At 37.5% G+C, this 20,811-nt stretch overlaps 1 protein-coding gene across 14 annotated transcripts in view; it reads right to left on the reverse strand.

Annotated features, from left to right (window-relative positions):
• PCLO (piccolo presynaptic cytomatrix protein) overlaps positions 1-20,811 on the reverse strand; it is a 392,417-nt gene that overhangs the window by 91,373 nt on the left and 280,233 nt on the right. For 12 of the 14 annotated variants that reach the window (XM_042791970.1, XM_042791964.1, XM_042791968.1 and 9 more), the window contains exon 11: positions 1,715-1,762. The exons of the other annotated variants lie outside the window; for them this stretch is intronic. In XM_042791970.1, the coding sequence (XP_042647904.1) occupies positions 1,715-1,762 (48 nt within the window). The remainder of the gene's footprint in view (positions 1-1,714; positions 1,763-20,811) is intronic. 14 annotated transcript variants of the gene reach the window in all.

The following is a 20,811-nucleotide window of genomic DNA, read 5'->3' on the forward strand; positions in this document are numbered from 1 at the left end:
GCATGAGAAACTTAGTGTTGTGAGAGGCTTGTGCTGTAAGCTAACTGCAAGTAGGTGGACCGTGCGAATACGACCTTTGGAGCTTAAGCCAATCAGCTAGTGACTAGTAGGCATAATAATTATCATTGTCTGTATAAATATATGTACCCTGGACCAATAAACACACACGTTGATTGATGCTCTATCACCCACACTGAACCCGTCTCGGCGTGTCGTTCGTCCGCGGCTCCGCAGGATAGGGGTATTTTTTTTTTATCGACACCTTGTGGATTCATTAATGTTTAAATTCAAAGCAACTTAAACATGTCTTAATTGATCTGACTGAAAGCCCTGAGATCTAAGGAAAAAGTTTTTATGCAAGAAGCTAATTTTTCTTTTCTTAAGGAGTAAATGGTTAATACCTTTTGCTGGAAAAAAATAATGCTACAAAGAAAACCTTTAGGAGGAATGTCAGTCTAAACAACAAAATGAGCAAAAAAATACTAAGAAGTCATAGGATACTGGTGATAAAAAACATTTTTTTCTAAAACCCAATCACATTCTGTAACTGTTCTTTGGTAGTCAGGACATGTTATTCACATTGCCAAAACTTTGTATGCTTCAAATCACCAGTTTAGTAGAAAAAAACAAACAGGAAGATGAGAAAACTTACATTGCTCCATGGCAACTCTGCTGACTGAGGAGGAACTAGTAATTGCCCTTATAATAAAATCCATAATTTCTTCTAGCATCTTTTTTTTTTTTTTTAAAAAATTTTATTGGCATAGCTACATCCAGCATTGATGGTGAGCAACAACTTATTTTTAGCAGTATCAGCTCCCACAGTCAGCAGATCAGCTTTATATATCAAGACCTCCTCCCTGCTCGACTAAGTGTGCTGACACACATGATTTGCTCAGTCTTTTTGGTATCTACATTATATGATATTTAGGACCTGGAATCAGAAGTAGTTTATGATTTTCCACTGATTACAAAATGATTATTCCAGAGAGGGAACCTTATATGTTCATAACTGACATGGAGATATCCACATTTAGCCAAATTAATACCATCCTTTCCCTTAAAAATACATGCTACAGTCCTACTGCATTGAAAGCAAGAAAGGAGCTTATTGTATTCCTATATTCTTCCATATGCATCTTTGACTGGCCACAGTTGGAGATACAATCAAAATTTATGTGTACCTTTCCACTGACACAGTATAGCCATTGTGTTCTTCTTTATAAGTACCAAATAAATATTTTAAAGTCTCCTGTATTTGCTATAGTTGCTGCACTCAGTGCTTAAACTAAGAGCTTGGTCCAGGAGGGAGGGTCAGCACTTAAGGTGCAGAAGTGAGGAAGGGCCCACATTTCACCAAAACCCTCATGGGAAGGAGAAGGTGGAATTTTGTTGCATTATTTTTCCATACTTAACACATACAACTTAATGCTGTTCAAGATTACTATTCTCTTTTTAGCAACTAGGAAGTGTTAACATTTATCATTTTTATTTGGGCATGAGTAGGCCAATTATCTGTTAACTGCTAACGATAAAACCTGAAAACAGCAGAACTGATTTCATTTTTCTGACATTTTGATTAGTCATTTGACAGCTTGTGAAATGGAAGCTAAGTGTTGGTGAAACTTGAAATCTGCTTTTAACAGTGGGGATTCAGTGACTATTAAGAAGTAGCTTCTATCATACCAGAGATTAAAATATTTGAAATAATTACCTGGGGTCCCTGGGGAGCATTCAGCATGTTTTGTTGATCCTGGAAGATCTGTGAAATTTTGGGGAAGAGAATTTTTGGGTAGAATGTTTTAATCTGGAAAGAAGATGAGTTTAGATTCAAGCCTAGGGCCAGTCTTGAGTTTACAACACCATATAAAATTTCTCAGGAGTCTGAGTAAACCTGTTTTCAAAAATGAGGTGCTGGTCTACTGAAACTTGCCTGGAGTGACCACATGGTTTGAACTGGTAATTTGCTGATATTTTTTATTGCTCATGATAAAAAACTAAGCCCTCTAATTGCTGACTATTTAGATTTATAAACATAATTTAGTGACATCCTTGTTTCTAAATTGGAGAGACATGGATCTGGTGGATGGACCTCTTGGTGGATAAGGACTTGGCTGGATGGTCGCACTCAAGGAGTTTCAGTTAACGGTTTGATGTCCAAGTGGAGAGCAGTGGCGAGTGGCATTCCTTAGGGGTTAGTATGGGGACCAGCACTAACACCTTTCTCGGTGACATGGACAGTGGGATTGAATGCACCCCCAGCAAGTTTGACGATGACACCAAGCTATGTGGTGCGGTCGATATGCTGGAGGGAAGGGATATCATTCAGAGAGACCTGGACAGGCTTGAGAGGTGGGCTGGTGCAAACCTCATGAAGTTAAACAAGGACAAGTGCAAAACCCTGCACATGGATTGGGGTGATCTCATGGTAATAAGTGGATTGAGAGCAGCCCTGCGGAGAAGGACTTGAGGGTATTAGTGGATGGAAAAGTGACTGTGAGCCGGCAATGTGTGCTCACAGCCCAGAAAGCCAACCATATTCTGGGCTGTATCAAAAGAAGTGTGGCCAGCAGGTCGAGGGAGGGGATTTTCCCCCTCTACTCTGCTCTTGTGAGACCCACCTGGAGTACTGAATTCAGCTCTGGGTCCCCCAGTCTAAGAAAGACATGGACCTGTTGGAGTGGGTCTGGAGGAGGGCCACAAAGATGACCATGGGGATGGAGCACCTCCACCGAAAGGACAGGTTGAAAGGGTTGGGGTTGTTCAGCCTAGACAGGGGAAGCATCCAGGGAGACCTCATAGCAGCCTTCCAGTAATTAAAGGGGGCCTACACGAAAGATGGGGACAGACTCTTTATCAGGGAGTGTAGGGATAGGACGAGGGGTAACGGTTTTAAACTGAAAGTGTAATTTAGATTAGATGTAAGGAAGAAATTCTCTACTCTGAGAGTGGTGAGACTGGCACAGATTGCCCAGAGAAGCTGTGGCTGCCCCCTCCCTCGAAGGGTTCAAGGCCAGGTTGGACGGGGCTCTGAGCGACCTGGTCTGGTGGAAGGTGTCCCTGATCACAGCAGGGATGTTGGAACTAGATCTTTAAGGCCCCTTCCAACCCAAACCATTCTGTGATTCATTTTATGATTCTAAATGTGGATCATCTGTTAGAAAAAAAAACTTACATAATAGCAAGGACTCTGTTGGTACTGCTCCCTCTCCAGTCTTGTGAAATGTTTTATAACTGCTCAATCAAGAAGTGTAAAATGCAGATCACTACTAATGTTCAACTGACTGTATAAAATAATGTACTTCTTAATCTTAAATTTTTCCATATGTTTACAAGTATTGTAAAACTGCAGATTATCCAGAGAGGTCATGGAGTCTCTGTCCTTGGAGGTGTCTGAAACCCAACAGGACACAGCCCTGGGCAACCTGCTCTCACTGACCCTTCTTTGAATGAGGAGCTCGAACTAGGTGATCTCCAGAAGTGCTTTCCAGTCTCAACTATTTTGTTATTCTGTATAAAATAGTTAAATTTTGCTTTATAGACTACGGTAATTTTTTATCCATATATGCTGTAGCTCTATGTATCAAAGAAAGCAGAAATAGCTGATTCTAGGGATATCAGATCTGCATTGTGATGTCTATAAATAGTTCTAGAATGCAGTTCCATGAACTAAGTGATTTGGTCTAACTGAGGAATGAATAGTTTTAACTCTTGTACTTGAGTACTCAATCTATTTATCTGTTTTTCATGAAGAGGAGGAATATTTAGCAACAATTAAAAAGACTTTAATACCAAATGATCAGAAATTACTTCCATGAATATTGTTGAAATCTGTGTGTGTCTAAATTTCATAACTTCTTTTAAAATCTTGGCTTACATTTAATTTTAAAAGTTAGATATAATTGCATCCCGTATCATGGATCACAGTATTTAGGAGAAACTTAAACAAAACCAATTGTTCTTTGTTCTACTTTTTGTCTTGGATAATTTGATGTAGTTCCTTTGGGTAGACTCTGTTCTCATTAAATAATGCTTAATTAAATTAATCGACTGTCATCCTATTTAAAACTAGGAAAAAAAGATCTGAGAACTGATAAAGTGAATCATTATATTACTGCCTCTTTTAGGGATTATGATAAAGAAAAGATATCTAAGACAGACTTACACAGAGTGATCAAAAATTACTACCAACTGTCGTCTTGATCCAACAAATAACAAAATACTCTTAATTTTCAAAGTATTTCTTACCACTGAATTTGCTACGCTATGTTGATGCAGAACCCTTGACATTAAAATTGTTGCTTTTAATGGTTAACAGTGAAGATTAGATGATATCATGGTTCTGTCAAGGGTATTAACCTAAAAGCATTTCAGGAGTGAATGTCTTTAGTGCATATACAACCCCTGACAAGCAGCTTAAGGACTGTTTCTTTGGAGGTGTTGTTCAAGGGCTGTGACTGTGAATGCTCCCTGCTACAGACCCAGACACTGGTTTACTTTCTACTTACACTAGTTTTAGGAATTCCATTACCTTTATTCCTGAGTTGCACTAATGCAAAACACTGATGCAAATGCTCTTTTAAAAAATCAAATGAGATAATGGTTGTACAATAGATTTGGACCAAACTTTGCTCTGTATCTGTGTATACCAGGAGTGACACAGAGTTCAGACATTTTATATAAATGACAGCTTCCCTCAAATGCCAGTAGTACAAGAGATTTAGAACCACAATCCTGGAATTTTTATAATATTGTGTTTTCATATTCAGAAGAGTTCTCAGGAGAAACACATGCTGCAGGAGAATAGCAGATAAATGACTATTTTTTTCTCTGAATTTCATATCAGGGAAGCTGTTAGACTTGAAAACTTAAATGATGTATTTATCCACAGAAACAATCTAGCAAAGTTGCAAATAACCTATGTTGGTGCTTCACAATGTCTCATCTTAGACCCAGAAAAGCTTCTAGCTTCCTCCTCTGTAACTGGAGAGTCCTTGGCTTTACATTAAGATCTTTAACACTATTATTTTCCTTTACTTGATGAAATCATGCATTTAACAGTTATTTAGATCCTATGACTTCACATAGAGCTGGCTGGAGAAGAGTTTGTTCCCTTATCCTGCAGCTTTGAGAGAGAAGCTAAGTGGTATGAAAGAACAACTGAAAGAAGGAGAAACAGAGCAAAGTAACTGAAGTGTCGATGATGTCTTTAGGGTTTGGGTATGGCCTGGATTTGGGAAGGCTATAGCATCTGTTCTCACATCTATCCCAGACATTATTGTGTAATTTTTTAATGTATGCTTCCTTAATAGTGATCAAGAGCAAAAATATTTCTTTGCTTCATTGGGATATTGCAAGAATATATATATATATGTATATGTAAAGAATATATATATATGTAAAATATATTTGAAGAGCTCTTACTCTGCTTGGGTGGCTGCTCTCAATAAATATATCCTTCAGTCCACCCCCTGGGTGATAAAGATGTACTGTTAACTAAATGTGGTTGTATATATAACATTCCTATTGATAAAAAAGAACAAAACAAATTCTAAAGTATGCAGACAGAATAGGTCTTGGTATTATAGTTTCTGACTGTCAACTGGAAGACACGATATATATCTCAATTTCCACCTATCTTCCATTATTTTCCACATTTTCTGTCCTCTTCAGATTAATCTTTAAGACATGAGCTGGCTGCATGATTAAAGTTGAAATTGAAAGGAATCTGAAAACCATTAAAGGATTTTATTTCTCTGAATAGAGTCCCAATATAGTTGCTTCAAATACAGGAATACTAAACTGAGCCACTGAACATTTCTTGAATTTTATTCCCATCTGTAACTCAATGTAAACTATTATACAATTAACCTTAGTCACTTTGCATACACTGTTATAATGCAGAGCCTCCTATTCAGTATACCCAAGGCACCTGAGAAGGGATAAAACTGTTGTTTGCTGTGTCACTAAAAGTTCGTAATTGCTTCTAAAAAATCAGAATGCACATGTATAAAAACTATTATTTTTCCTTTTTTTTTATATTCTCAGAAATGCTAAGATTCTTATTGGAATTTAAAAATATCTTGATATTACAATATTAGAATAGAGCCTCCGGTTTTGGTTACCCCATAGTTATACACACAGAGTGCTTGGGTTTATTCTCTGCATTTTCATAGTTTGTGCTGCTTATTCTTAGGCAAAATAAACATGTCAGTTTAAGTTTCATTTTTCACTGGTCCAATGTTCACAGAGAAAAAGAAATTTGGACTCTCTAGACTAGCAGCTTCAATCAATAGAATGTGAATGTTACTGTCTTTCTATTTCATAGAAGAATTTAAATTCAGAAACATTATTTTGAAATCCCAGAAAATGCTGTAAAAGTTAAATGTGCACTCAGAACAAGGAAAAACAATATCAACTTGCAGTCTGACATTCAACTCTAAATTACTTTATGGTCTGTGTTCTCCTGTTATTTTTCTTTTATTTCTAAACCTTTCTGATGGTTAAAAATAAGTTGATGAAAGTCAATGTGTTAATATATTTCCTTGTACTGCTGGGCATGAATCACAACAAAACTCATTATTTTTTGTAGACACCCTAACTTCCTCTCCCATTCATCATTCACACCCAGGATGAATATTTTCTATGATTACAATAATTATTATATAGACAACACTCAGAATTCTTAAAAATGGATATGCTGTTCATCAAATAGAAATGATATAATGAATCTGCCTCTGTCTCATGGCTGCAATGCTGCTACTATGAAATGGCATTTATAAAAGTACAGCCAGACCAAATCAGTCTTATATTTGGGGGGTACTTGGCATTTACAGGCAGCTATACACCACACCACTGATTGGTACAGCTGCAGTTATCAACCCAATTCTAAATACTTCTCTAATTTAGTCTGCCTTCAGATTTCTATATATATTGGCACACAATTCTGTAGATCACCCTTCAATTTGAACTGTGCTAGCGCAACGAGTGATGATCTGGATGCATTTATACGTCTGAACTGAAGCTCTCAGCAAGTTAGAGTCACTGTTTATGAAAATAACTATGATATAAATTATAAATGTATAGTGCTTTCACCACTACTATATCCTCAAACATTATATTACATTAGAGTTACAGACAGATGATCAGTTGTACCATGCTGAACAAAATTTTGTGGTGCATTGTAATTATTCAGTGTTTCAGAAAAAGAAATGTTTTTCAGAACATACTGTCCACTGAAGCTATAGTGCATAGTGTATTTACTTTGCTTTCAGTAGTGTCATATGAAAGATTAGAATGATTTTGCTAGAGAGATGAACTTGTAGAGAGCTCTTACTTAACTGAAAGTCTTCAATATTTCATTATCAGGTTGTGTTCACAAAAAAATACACTTTTAAAATCAGTTTACTATGACTTCAGATTTTTTTAAAAAACAACTCTGTAATAATATATTTATGGTAGAATGAGAAAGTCTGTTTAATTCAAAATCACCTAAAGATTGACCTAAAGATCAGTAGTCAATGAGGTTGCAGGAATTTACTTTTGCTGTCTCCTCCATGAGTGGCAAATACATAAACCCCATTATTTTAATTGGGGTTTAACGTCAGGTACGAATTCAGACTTGTATATTCCTGTCTGTATTCTATATTTATCAATATTGGTATACTCTGAATTCAGTGTTTTTTTTCCTAAATTTTAATTTTTGAGGAAAAACTTATTCTCATTTACACAAATGCAATTCTCAGTCCATCTTCTATCAGTTATAACTGAGAATGGAGTGATACTTGGTTTTGAAATTTTCTTTTCAAAGGGCAAGAGGGACATGTCAAGAGATGCAAGCATACAGTTGTTGTGGAAGTTACACTGTGTCTGAAGAATCACTCTCTCTGTATTAGTTTCTAGTTTCCCTAAGAGCATAAATTACTACAGCAAACATGTCAAGCACAGTCTATATAAACCACTGTTCTATTGTCAAAACAGTTTGACTCTAAGCACAACTGGTATAACTTAAAATTTGTTAAAATTTCTTTTGTATTTCCAAATAAAAAAGTGTTTTAATGCTACGTCTTCTACAAAGTGAAATTACCCACACCTCATGCAGGAGGAGGACCACTGGCTGCTGCTAAGAGCCCCATGGCCCGATCTGCCCTTTAACATGGTGAATCTCTGCCAAGATCAAGCTCAACAGAGTGGATCCAAGACAGACCCAGACTCTCCAGCCCCAGTAGCAGTGCTGTCTATATGTCAACAGAGGATTTATACATGACATTCTGTTCGGCCTCCTATCTCTTCTCCAGCATCTCTCTTTCTTCAAACAAAATATACTCCATTAATGAAAGAACACAGGATAGATTGAGTTCAGACCAGTCATAATTGCTACATCAAAGAAATAGCAAATACATAGCACGCTGTGGTATCCTGGCTGTCACTCAATTGGCAAGAAAAACTGAGTCAAGGGAGAGAAACTCGTCACGATTAGGGTCTCAGCTCTGTCAAGCAGAGCTACATATTAGAAACCTTAAGATTCATATGAATTAAATATGAGTAGGAATTTATGTATGTAGGAGTCCCCAGAGGAATGGTGGAAGAAGGCAAAGGAGATTCATGGCACATAGGTTAGCAGGTCATCAAGATCCCAACTCATTCACATGTGTCTTCTCAGGACACTTAGCTCAGGAAAGGGAAAGCAGCCTAAAAAAGACAGAGCAGAGTCGCACTTCAGCAAATGACTGACTGAACCAAACTGCAGCCTGAAACTATAAAGAGACAGTGTCAGGAAGGTAAAGAACGGAACTGAGGCCATAAGACACTGAGAAGAAGAAAAAAAAGTCAGAGAGTAACCCAGCAACATTTTCTGGTGACTCACAGAGGTACGGGGTAGAGAAACAAAAGATCATAATCACTATCAGCTTCTAAGTGTGCAGAAGGCACTTCTGAGCCCATCACATGGTTGCTAGCTTAAGAACCCAGAGGATAAGAAGACGACCCAACAGCTGGCATCCCTTGTTCTCTGGACACACCATTGCATACACACATCCTGCTGCTTAAGAGAATGTGGGTTTGAGAGAATGGGTTTATTTAGAAAGCACAATAGAGAAAGAACACTAATCCAAAAGAAAAGTTACCCTTAACTGAGGATCCCCAACAGAGGCAGTTGGGGCTCCCTGAAGAGGCTCTTCTGATACTGATCTGCACTGCCTTGGGGGGTCTACCCTTGCTTGATGAACACCTGGCTAGTCTCCAGCAATGTTATCACTAAGGGTCTAGAGTCCAGTTCAGAAAATAATGTAATTATTGGGACAATTTAAACACTGAAAACACACTAGGAATGTGGAAAGTCTATGGTTAGGCAATGGATGACAATGCTACTTAAGGTCATACAAACAAGAACAGAAAGTTTTTGCGACTCACAGTAAGCAACCACAGTAAGTAAAAAGTCAAGCCTTCTTAATGAGAATGAAGTCCTTAAAGTAACTCTCTGTCATATAGGATAGAGTGAGAACTTTACTTGACGTGTTTTAATAGAAGTTACTCTGTCTGATAATCATCCTCTATACCCTGGGGCAATTTTACAGTTGTGACACTATGTGATTATTCAAATATAAAGTTGAATTTAATCACTGTTATCTCATTTGTGAGTCATGTAACCTGAAAACTAAGGAAATGGAATGCAAACTGCTGGCCAGCGCTAAGCAGTTCTCATCTCCTGTACATATCTATTTTTTAACCGTACACGTTTAAGTCTCCTTTTAAGAAAAGTTTTGGGAAACTATGCTCTTCACAATGTAAGTAGGTAAGGTAAGTTCATGACATTACCATGCAATCAAAATGTCTATGTTCTCATTCAAGCTGAGCTAAATTTTTCAGTCACATTTTGAGTTTTCAGATAGGCAGAATAATTATCATTGTTTTTGAAAAAGTAATTTAAATTTTTTGGCATTGTTTTAGCTGGGAAAAATTAAGTGATTCTTTATATTTTTTCAAAATAAATAGCTTTTCAATTTCAAAAGGATTTTTTCAATCCTAACTTTTTAATTTAATGTAAGATTTAATTTGAAACTCAAGTAATTTTGTCTCCTATTTTTTCAGGAAGAAAAACCTATTTCATAAGAAAGCCAGCTTCTGTTTTTATGCTGTGGTGGTGCAATCCTCACCCCCTGAGCAGCTTGGTGCTGTGTGATTCCATCCATCTCCCCTGGGATGCATATCCACCTGGAGAGATAAGGACTGCTAATGGCAGTGAATCAGAACTTTAACGAGCCTGGCTCTTGCCCCTCCCTATCACCTGGAAATGGTTATCACAGTCCATCATCTCCTAACAGCCTGTCACACCTGTGGCTGGGATGTGATCAAATGAGAACAATAACAGTTGCACCTTTATCAAATTCTTGTGCAACTGCTGGAAGATACCGGAGTAGTTCATTGTTCAAACTGGGCCTGAGCAAAAACAAATGACAAAAGTCAGTTATCTTGGACCCTATAACTTGCTACTCCAAGTGAGACCCTTTGAGCAATCCTGGATGGCAGCGGGCCTGTGACCAGCATCTCCCCTGAGCTGGGACGCCTCTCAGGTATCAAAACCTTAAGGCGTGGTCTGATGTCAGAGCTGATGGAAGGCCAGGGCGAAGTCAACCCACCTGAATCTCAATTATTGCCCGCTGAGGAATGCCAAGGCATTGTGAGTATTTGCTCTAAACAAGAGGGAACTTTTACTTTGAGCTAGCTTCTCTTACTCTTTCTCTTACTCTTTCTCTGCCTATTGGTGTGTGGGTATATAATTTATTTTATTGGATCCAAATACTTCGTCATGTGTGTCTGTGTATTTGCATGTTTTTGTCTTTGTGTATGCGGGCACGTATATATATATGTATTGATTTAAGATACCATATAGTAAGTTAGAGTGAATCTTGTCATCTTAGAATCTGTAGATAAGTCACTATTTTAATTACAACATTTTCCTGAATTATTTTGTATGTATTTAAACTGGTTAATGATCAAGTACTATTAGTTATTAATAAATTTTGATTTGTTGTTAAATCATCACTGTGCTGATACTTTCATCCGCGACATATGCTAACATAGACATAAGCACAGGTGAAAGGGCATAGTCATGCCAAAATATAGTAGTGATGTAGTTTGCTGCTTTTCTTTTCTTTTCTTTTTTTTTTTTTTTCAAAAAAAAGGAGGCTGTTTTTTTTTGTTTTTTTTTTGTTTTGTTTTTTTTTTTTGCTTGTTTCTTCAATTTTTCATCATTTCATGGACGTTTTTATCACCAACAGTAACTTGGTATCACAGGAAGAACTAGGGTAGAACACAGGTTTTAAATTACAGTATAAATAGATCTGTTTGCACGTTCTTAATGGTATCTTCTGAGGTGGAAATAGCTGCTCTAAAGTTTAATCAAATAAATAAATGCCACTGCAGAAATTTGCCATTTAACTCATTTAGGAAAAAAATGTTTAATACAATATCTTAAGCAAGAGGTATTGGCTTTTCTACAGGGAATAGTAACCTATTCACAGAGATTAAGAAACTCTTAATTTCTTATGAGATGTCAAAATATTTTCCCTTCACAGAGTGTCAGAACTATAGAATTCTAACTATTGGAATTCTTTCATTTCAACCAATATTTGCTATGTAGAGGTTAACTTGATGTTTGTACGTATTCCTGATATACAGCATGTCTATAGCTGTAAGACAACTGTAAAAAGTATGTGGAGAAAATTTGTTTGATTATTGGGTGTTTTCAAAAATCAATAATCTGAGCCACAGGTGAAAATGCATAAAATTATCTTTATTTTTTTTTTTTTAATACGATTTTGAACATATTTAGAACAATAAAAAAAGAGCATGGATAGTAGTATGAATATCTGCAGGAAAAAACTGTCTTGCACACAAAATCTCCCTTTTGGTTTTATCTTGTTTTGGGCTTAATGTGCCAAGTTTTAGATGTTTAGAGATAAGTGTCTTGCCTCAGTAGCTGTTTAGGAATTTTGAGTAGTTAATGAATAAAGAGAGGCAGGCTCCTGTTAGGATGGTTAATCTCATCTGACACCTATTTCAAATTAGATGAATCATGTCTCTTGGGGTATCCTTCTTTCACTTATGGTTAGAAAAGGAGCACATAATATAATCTTAGGTAAGATATTTGTTTTTCAGACACCTAAAAATATGTGCATTGATTGTCATGTAAAATTATAAATCTGTCCTAGAAATAGGAAGGGACTTTTTTTTCCCCCTCAATTTATCAAATTGGTAGTTGTACCTTATCAACAACAAGAAGAATGAACTGAAAGATAGCGTACCTGGAGTGAATGGGCCATCATCAGACTGATGCAGTGTTTCCCCTTCCCAAAGTAGCCTTTCCTGGGACGTCAAGCACTACTCACTGCCTTGGCACAACCTGAGCTAGGAACTATGAATGAGAAAAATCTAGCAGGTCTAAATTTGTAGTAGATTTGTGAGTAGATTTTACGAGTCAGAGAAAGCTAATCAAATAGGGGTGGAAACTTGTGCATGTCATATTTAAGAGTATAGTTCAACCTACTGTACTGGTTTTGGCTGACATAGAGCTATCTCTCCTCCCTCTCACTGCAGGGGAGTGAGCGAGTGGCTGCGTGGGGCTTAGCTGCCTACTGGGTTTAAGCCACACTTGTAAATCTGCAAAATGAATTGAGAAAGAGAAGTGACCCTCACTAACAACTGCCTTATATCTCAATGAGAATGGCCCATAATATGCAACTAAAAAAGCCTTTTTTAAGAACAAAATAATTATTTTTTAAATTAAAGAATTAAATTGAATTTTAAATTAAATAAATTAAATCACTTTAAATAATTAATACTCTTCTCACTATCTCAGAATGTAATTCTGCTGATGCTCACACATCTCCAACATACTTCTAACTCTCACACAAAGTTTTTTAATTAACATCGCTGTATACAAATTTGATCTGCAGTACTTATCAAGGAAGTAGCATTTTAGTCACAAATAGGTCCATTGTAATAAATGTAGGATTCATGAAAGAAGAAAGAAATAGCCTTATAAATAAATGATGCAGGATTGGGCCCATTGTTATGTTATTCACTGTAGGGTTAGCTAAAGGAAATTTGAATGCAGTTACTGAAGCTATACTGTGCGCTCAAGATGTGATGGTGATTATCTGGCAGCTACATACCTAATCAACTTACATGAATACTCACATCACATGTTGAAAACAGGCCCTATTGCTTTTACTGTAACTGTTATTTGTATTATAATAAGCATTTTTATTACATTATAATAAGCTTTTGGAACTGCAGTAATAGCTTAAGAACTCAATACAAGGAACAGTATCCAGGCAAAAATAGAAAAAAAACTCTGGAAACCAAGAACTAATCAACTCTATGCCAAATAGGGTAGGAAAGAAGCTACAGGAATGGAATGAAGTAATAAAATAGTAACACAAGTATGTTCCTGTTTGACTGTTTCATACTTTCTATTGATGTGAAATTCTGATTCAAAAGTCAGATTTACATTATCCCCAAGAGACATAAAGAACACCTTTTTGACATGTGCATGACTTCTTTCTTCATGGCAGAGTTGCAATAATAATTTCAATAACAAATGCTTTACAGCTGCAGGTTCTCGGAGGGAACTTGTATGACAAATGTGTGGTTCTTTTTTTATTGGTTTTAATAGAACTAGAAAAACTATTTAGTGTTATCATAGGAAAAAAAATAGTTAAAACTGTGAATGCTAGTAGGACGCAGGTAACCGGGTGCGTGTGTGTGTGTATATGAATGTTTGAAAATGAAATTTTGAACTCTCAGGCAGAAGTGGCTACTTGCTAAGTGCAACTAGTATGATCTGGTTTGAAATACTGATAACACCTGGACTAAAGTGACCCTTCCTGAGTCCTCCAGTTAATAGCGAGAAATGAGACAGAACCACTAGTTAACAGCTGATCAGATGATGTGCTTCTGCACATAGACAGTTTTGATTAAGAAAACTGGGAAGCTTGTGGGTCCAGAAAGAAGAGGAGGTGCTTAAAAGGAGGGGTCCCAAAAGGACGTTGCTTTGGAAAGAAGAAGGTGAAGATCCTGGCTGGAAGAAAGAGATGGAAAGTGGGGAAGACCCTGGAGATCCAGGAGATGGATGAAGATGAATGCCAGGGGCCACCCAGGGACCACATCGGGGGATGCCTGAGATGGGCACCTGCAAGCAGTGGCACAGCAGGAGCCAACAGAACATCCTGCCTGACCATGCCAGGCAGAGGGTACTGGGAGGGAAGGTGGAACCTCCTGAACTTGGTGCTGGGCAGGAAGCAAGCGAGCATGAGAACAAGGCAGGGCAAGGACTCTGCTCTCCATTGCCATCAAACAAAACTCTATATCCAGTTCCTCTGTAGGCAGGTGTTTGTGGTCTCACAGGTGACAAGTAGAGGGTAACTGAGGATAAACCAGTCAGAACAATTGATCATGTTACATTTATTGCCTGCTGGCTTTAATAATCCAATGTATGTATGTATTTATTTAAAATCCTTGAAGATAAGGGCAAATTCAAGATGGATTTGATGTGCATAATGATTAGCAGCAGCTTCTATTTCTTCTCATTCTCTACACTAAATCAAATGATCTCTTACCACCCAGTCCCTGTATACATATGTGTTTTTAATGATCACCATTAACATACTGAAGTCACTGTGTAAGCATCAGGAAGACAAGCAAAACAAGTGTATGATACCACATTCCTTCCAGATATCTGTAGTTGTATAAATATTACTCACGCTCCTCCAGGGAAAGCATTTTCCCCAGGGGAGAAGCTGCTGCTACCCCAAGGACAAGAACAGCCACAAGAAGGCCCCTCTTGCAGCTGATGATGACAAGCAAGAGGAGGACAGGGCTGGTAGTTTCAGGGCTCATTTTCAAGTCTCCTGAAGGCACTTTGGAGCTTTTCTGCTGAAGTAATGGAGTAAATCAAAACTCATAGGGAATAATATGGTCTATGAGGTCTGGTTTAAGGCTTCTTGGGTCAAAGGATGAGGAGTTGGGCTTGATGAAACTGTGGCTAGGTAGGGTCAAGGAAGGAGCTGGAATGATGTGTTCCCAGAATGAATGCTGTATGTCGATGGTGTGGTGCAAGCACCCACCTTGCTTTTTCTGCTGATGCACAGCAATCAATAATTGCTGCCTATAAAGGCAACCTCTTGCCCTGTAGCAACAATGGTAATAAGCCTGTCTATTTTGATGCTTTCATACTCTCAATTTAGCAATTATATGCTAGCCCTACAATAGCATCTGCCCCTATTTCTTAGAACTCGTGTGTCTTAATTACACATCAAAATCACATTTAAACACCATACTGTTACTGAATTCTCAGCACTGCATCCTCACTTCAGCTTCACTAGGTATTGCAATGGTCTATCCTCCTTCAAAAACATGCCTCAAGTGTGATACTGAGCATTATTTTTAAACTGTCAAATACAAGTGTTAAACTGATATTTTAACTCTGTAGACTCAAGCTCAAATGTGTATTATGGGTCAACAAGGACAAAGGAGTTTGATATTTCCATTATTTAATCTTCTAAGACTGCTTTAATTTCACCAAAGCTATAGAACAGACCAAAATCTTTTTCCTAGGACTAATATATTAAAATTATTAGTGTCAAAAAATGTAAGAGTAAAACAATCATCTCTGCTTCTTTACATCAAGCCACTACATATTCTTTCTCAGTCAAAAGGAGGAAAAATAGGTATTGTATTTAACGGAATAAAAATTACATATTTTCTTTCTTCTAAAGAAAATTTAAGCAAAAGCACCCTCCCCTCAAAACTGAGCAATTACATTTGTGAAATACTGTGAATCAGTTACATTACAATAGGTGTAAATAAGGTATAAAATATATGCAAGCAGTAAAAAATTCCACCTGAAACTATAAATCCCACAAACTTACTGAATACAATAAAAGAGTAAAGCACAAAAGATATTTTCTGTTTTAGAGATGAGTTTGAGCAATTATTGGGTAAAAAGTATCCAGGGAATTGCTAAATTGACTATCAACTTGCCATCATTTCAAAGGAATTTCTTTATCTTCACCAAAACTAATAATTATTTTCTCTCAAAGCAATGAACAAAATTAATCTGACATTTTTTTACAGATAAATACTGTCTTCAATGTATACAACAGATTTTTAAGTCCAGTCACTTTTCCCAGTGAAAGATTCCAAATTGTATTTCTTCTTTACCAATTGCCTGGAGGCCTGCAGGACCACTACTAACCATACTGTACACCTCTCTCTTCCCAGGCAAATGGAAAGAACTGAACCCATAATGCATCCTGAAGACCTATAATTGCAAACTGCAGATGGAAACTTGGTTTCATTCACATATGCACCTTTTCACAGCATGTACTTTTACAAATTGAAATGAATCAAACTGAGCATGATTTTACTTGTTATTCCACTGAATTCCATGACAGTTGAGAAATGAGCATGATGTCCAAATTGCAATTATAATACTAATGCTCACATTCTAGTTATGGATGATGCTACTGGAAGGACAGGCTCAAACAAGCAAAAGGAGATACTGTGTCATACAACATGTAGTTATTCTGTGGAAGGCCATTATGCTTGAAGTCTAAGGGTAGACTAGATGAGAGCATGCAGGAAAAATTCCACATGGATTACTAAATTGAAGACAACATGCTGTACACTTGCCTAGGGAGTTCCTGAGTCATGCAGTCTATGTCATAGTTGTATATGACCATATGACTACATATATGACTATGTATATGTGTGCATGTGTATAAACATATATAATCACAGACACACATCCATCCATCCATCCATCCATCCATCCATCCATCCATCCATCCATCCATCCATCCATCCATCTATCAGATATACATGTTTAATTTACTGTTTCTGGGGCATGCTAGATGGTTCATCTGATCAAATAGAGATACTTTTATGGTTTTTCACCTGTTTTTCTTCCTGAAGTACACAACATACAATCAGATCATCACTAACAGCTTTTGCATGAATAACAACTGTTTGCAGTATTGTTCATTACAACAGTCATTGTATTGGTGGTGGTGAAGTCCAACTTCTTTTTGCCAATGTTCTTTGTAAGTGTGCACATGATGATAGAAACCCCAGGGGCTAAAGCAATACTTTGTTGACATAGTCAGGATTTCTACTAAGAGAGATAGAGTCCATGGAACTATAGCAGTAAACTTGTTCAAGGATGGTCTAGAATAATCTTTCTCACTTTAACAAAATAGCTAGTTAAATTTCACCTGTAAACACATCAAAGCACTCAGGTGCAATAATTTAGTTTCATGTGTTGTTCTGTTGCTGAAATTGAGGAAACTGTTTGATGACCCCAGTTCATAAATTTGAAGCCAGCAAACACAGAAAACCTTGCATTACCTGTGAGACTTAATAAGTCTTCACCACTAAACAATGCATATTACAACCCAATGCATATATTTAAGCATACTGAATTAGAAATTCTCAGTATGAAGCATTAACAGATATAGGTAATATGCCTTTATCGTTCCCTTGCAAAAGCATTCCTGTATAGAATTTAACACATTAGAAATCTGGGATGTGGGGGGTTGTCCATTAGGTGGCACCAAATTTTTCCATATGTATGGAAACTGTAGGCAACGGAGAAACCTTTATCTGCTAGTAGCTGTCAGATGCTCTCCCAGCTAGTCTCCAATCAGAGGCAGAACCTCTCAGATGGAATTTCAGCCCGTCAGCATGTATGACTGATGGGTATTTACCGAGATAGGGAAGTTTGTGCTTCAGCCTGTTTTTAATGAACTGCTCGGCTGGTGCAAAGCAGTTTTTATCATATCTATCAGTCTGTCTGCATCATACTCAACAAGGGTCACTGTGGCACTTGAAGGTATGTTCAGTGCATTCTTTGGATCTTCACTTTTTCCTAAACAGTGGGAAGTGTTTTGTTGGGTTTTGTTGGTTTTGTTTTTGTTTTTTTTCTCATGTTCTCTACAGCTACTTGATCAGAAGCCCTTACGTTTCAACTAATCAGTCAACTTCCACCATGCGAATTGCAAACTGATTACTATCATTGAGACAGGCTGATACTTCTAAGAATAGTACAGTGGCCTATGAATAAGAAGATGAAAGACTGTCTCTTCTTTCTTTAGTATTGTTTAAGACTAAAACTGTTTCTGCTTCCCCATTAGCACCAGTCATGAAAGTCCTTGCCTAGAATTTTGCTTCCTTTTATCCTCTCTTTCACACACGTCAGTTCTCTCTAATGAGTCACTTCAGACCCATTTGGAAAGCATAATCAGTAAACGTAATATAAAACTTCGCTTTATTTAGAAATAAGTCAATGCTTATTTCTATTTAGCAGTCTCAAAACTGTTTGTATGAGCAGCAAATGCATGAATGATATGGATTAATCCCACTTCACCCACATTATGACAGAACTAATTTAGCAAGCTTGGTTCTCACACAGTGATGAACATTGCCTGGAATGACTCATTTCCTTTTACTGTGTCATCTTAAAGGTTAATTTCATGGGGTTCTGTTCAGCACATTATCTAGTAACCAAGAAATAATCAGACCTTCTATTCACTGAGGTGACTGGTCAGCACCGCTAAATGGCATTGTCATTGCCCTTGGGCAGGTAAGTGGTACTCATCTTTCCCATGCAAATAGATTCTAAGGATGAACATAAACTACGTACAGGGGAGTTTGCTTTTCACCATACTGCTTTCCACACAGATCTAGAAATCCTTTGCTCTAGCACTAACCATATCATCCTCATGTTATCTTTGCCTCCTGACTGCTCTTTTTCACCTTATGCCTGCCATAATGTAGCTAGCATGAAACTTAACCCTCCAACATAGCACTGACCTGTATTTACTGTCCATTTGTAATCTGGTCTGTCGGCACATGAGCAGTATATAGGCTCATAGGCCTGGGCTGAAGCAACCTTGGTGCTGCTGTACAAAACAGCAGCTGTTAGGAATCTTCTCTTCGTTCTGATGAGAAGTGCTCAGAAAGAGGGATTGCCTGACACTTGTCATAGTTTGAGCCTGGTCAGCAGCCAAACACCACGCAGCTGCTCACCCACTGGGAATGGGGGAGGGAATTGGAGGGGTAAAGGGAGACTCGTAGGTTAAGATAGAAACAGTTTAATAATGGTAATAAAATGAAAACAGTGACAGTAATAGAAAATATAAACCAGCAATGCAGAAGGCAATTGCTCACCACCTGCTGACCAACACCCAGCCCATTCCTGGCTAGCGATCCTGAAATGCCAAGATCCCGCAATCGCAATCCTGGAAGTGAGAGAGATAGCCTCTTTCTGACCACACCTCCGCTATATAGCGAGCATGATGCTACATGATATGGAATATTTCATTGGCCAATTTGGGTCTGGTGCTCTGGTTGTGCTCCCTCCCAGCTTCTTGTCCACCTGTGCACGGGCAGGACATGTGCAGTTGGAGAGTCCTTGAAATCTCAGCAGCAGCTGAAAACATCAGTGTGCTATCAGCATTCTTCTCATACCAAACCCCACACTGAATCCAAAACACAGCACTCTTCTAATTACCAAAACGAAACATTAACTCTATTCCAGCCCAAACCAGGACACATTCCACAGTACTTCTGAGAACTGAACTTTCACAGAAAAACAGGGTCTGTGTGCAGTACCAACAGCAACCCTGCTTGCCTGGGTATCTTTGAAGGATATTCCAGACATCCTTCCTCCTGACCTGAGCTGGTTTGGGATGGGAAGAGAGCAGAAAGGTAGCGTGTGAGTAAGCAAGGAGAATCCAAACCTCTTCCCTGTGTTTTAATTGCCAGTTTCTTTTTGTAGATGTACATTTCTGGCTCTCTATCTCTAATGGTGTTTTATGCATAAAAAAGAAAAAATATCAAACCAACAGAAAATCCTTTATGCTTCCACAGACTGAGGAACAACTATAGTACAAGAACTACTGCTGGATGATTGTATGGTTATTTTTCATCAGACAAATACCTATACCGTCCTTAAGGCTTCATGGACTTTTTAAGACTTAATAGTTCTCAGTTATTAGCATGTCCTTCTGGTTTGCCAGCAATGAGTCCCCAGGGAAAAGAGGGAAAAGTCCCTTAGAGTCACAACTTATAGGTCTATGCATAACATTACATAGGTAGGTGGATAAAGCTCATTTTAGATCAAAGAACACTGTTATTAAATCAAATTATTAATATATTTCAGTGGGATTCTTTTTGGCATTCAGATGTAAACACAGAGCTGCAGACTCACTACTCTGTATCTTTGTACATTATTAGCAAACTTAATCACTAAAATGTATTTTCTCTGTATTTCCTTAATATCAGAAGGCAGACACTTTTTTTCACACCTTTTTCATGTGAGATCTTATTATTACTCAAACTATTCAAATACAATTCAAGACCTAAATGAAAGTGTAGAGTCATTCCATATCTTTTATTTTGGATGGGAAGTGCCCACATCCAAAGAGAATAAGGATTAATATGTTATAAACATATGAATAAGCTATTTATTAATTTGCAAATGTTGTCATATAGCAATACACTAATGAAAAATCCCTTTTGTGAAAGTCAATGTAAGACCCAAAATTTAAAGAAAATTCAGCTGGAATGAGCATCACAATGACTGGACTGGTTTCCAGTTTCATTGGAAATGATTTTTAAGAAAGCTATTGTTTCATAACTAGGTGGTTTGGGGAATAACAGGAACATGTGTGATAATGCCAGGAAAAAAAAAAAAAAAAAAGTATAATGAGATCATCAAGCAAGAAAACGTAACTGGACTGAATTTAT

This window comes from Tyto alba, unplaced genomic scaffold (assembly GCF_018691265.1).
Source record: "Tyto alba isolate M040663 unplaced genomic scaffold, T.alba_DEE_v4.0 Super-Scaffold_2, whole genome shotgun sequence".
Classification (NCBI taxonomy): Eukaryota; Metazoa; Chordata; class Aves; order Strigiformes; family Tytonidae; genus Tyto; species Tyto alba.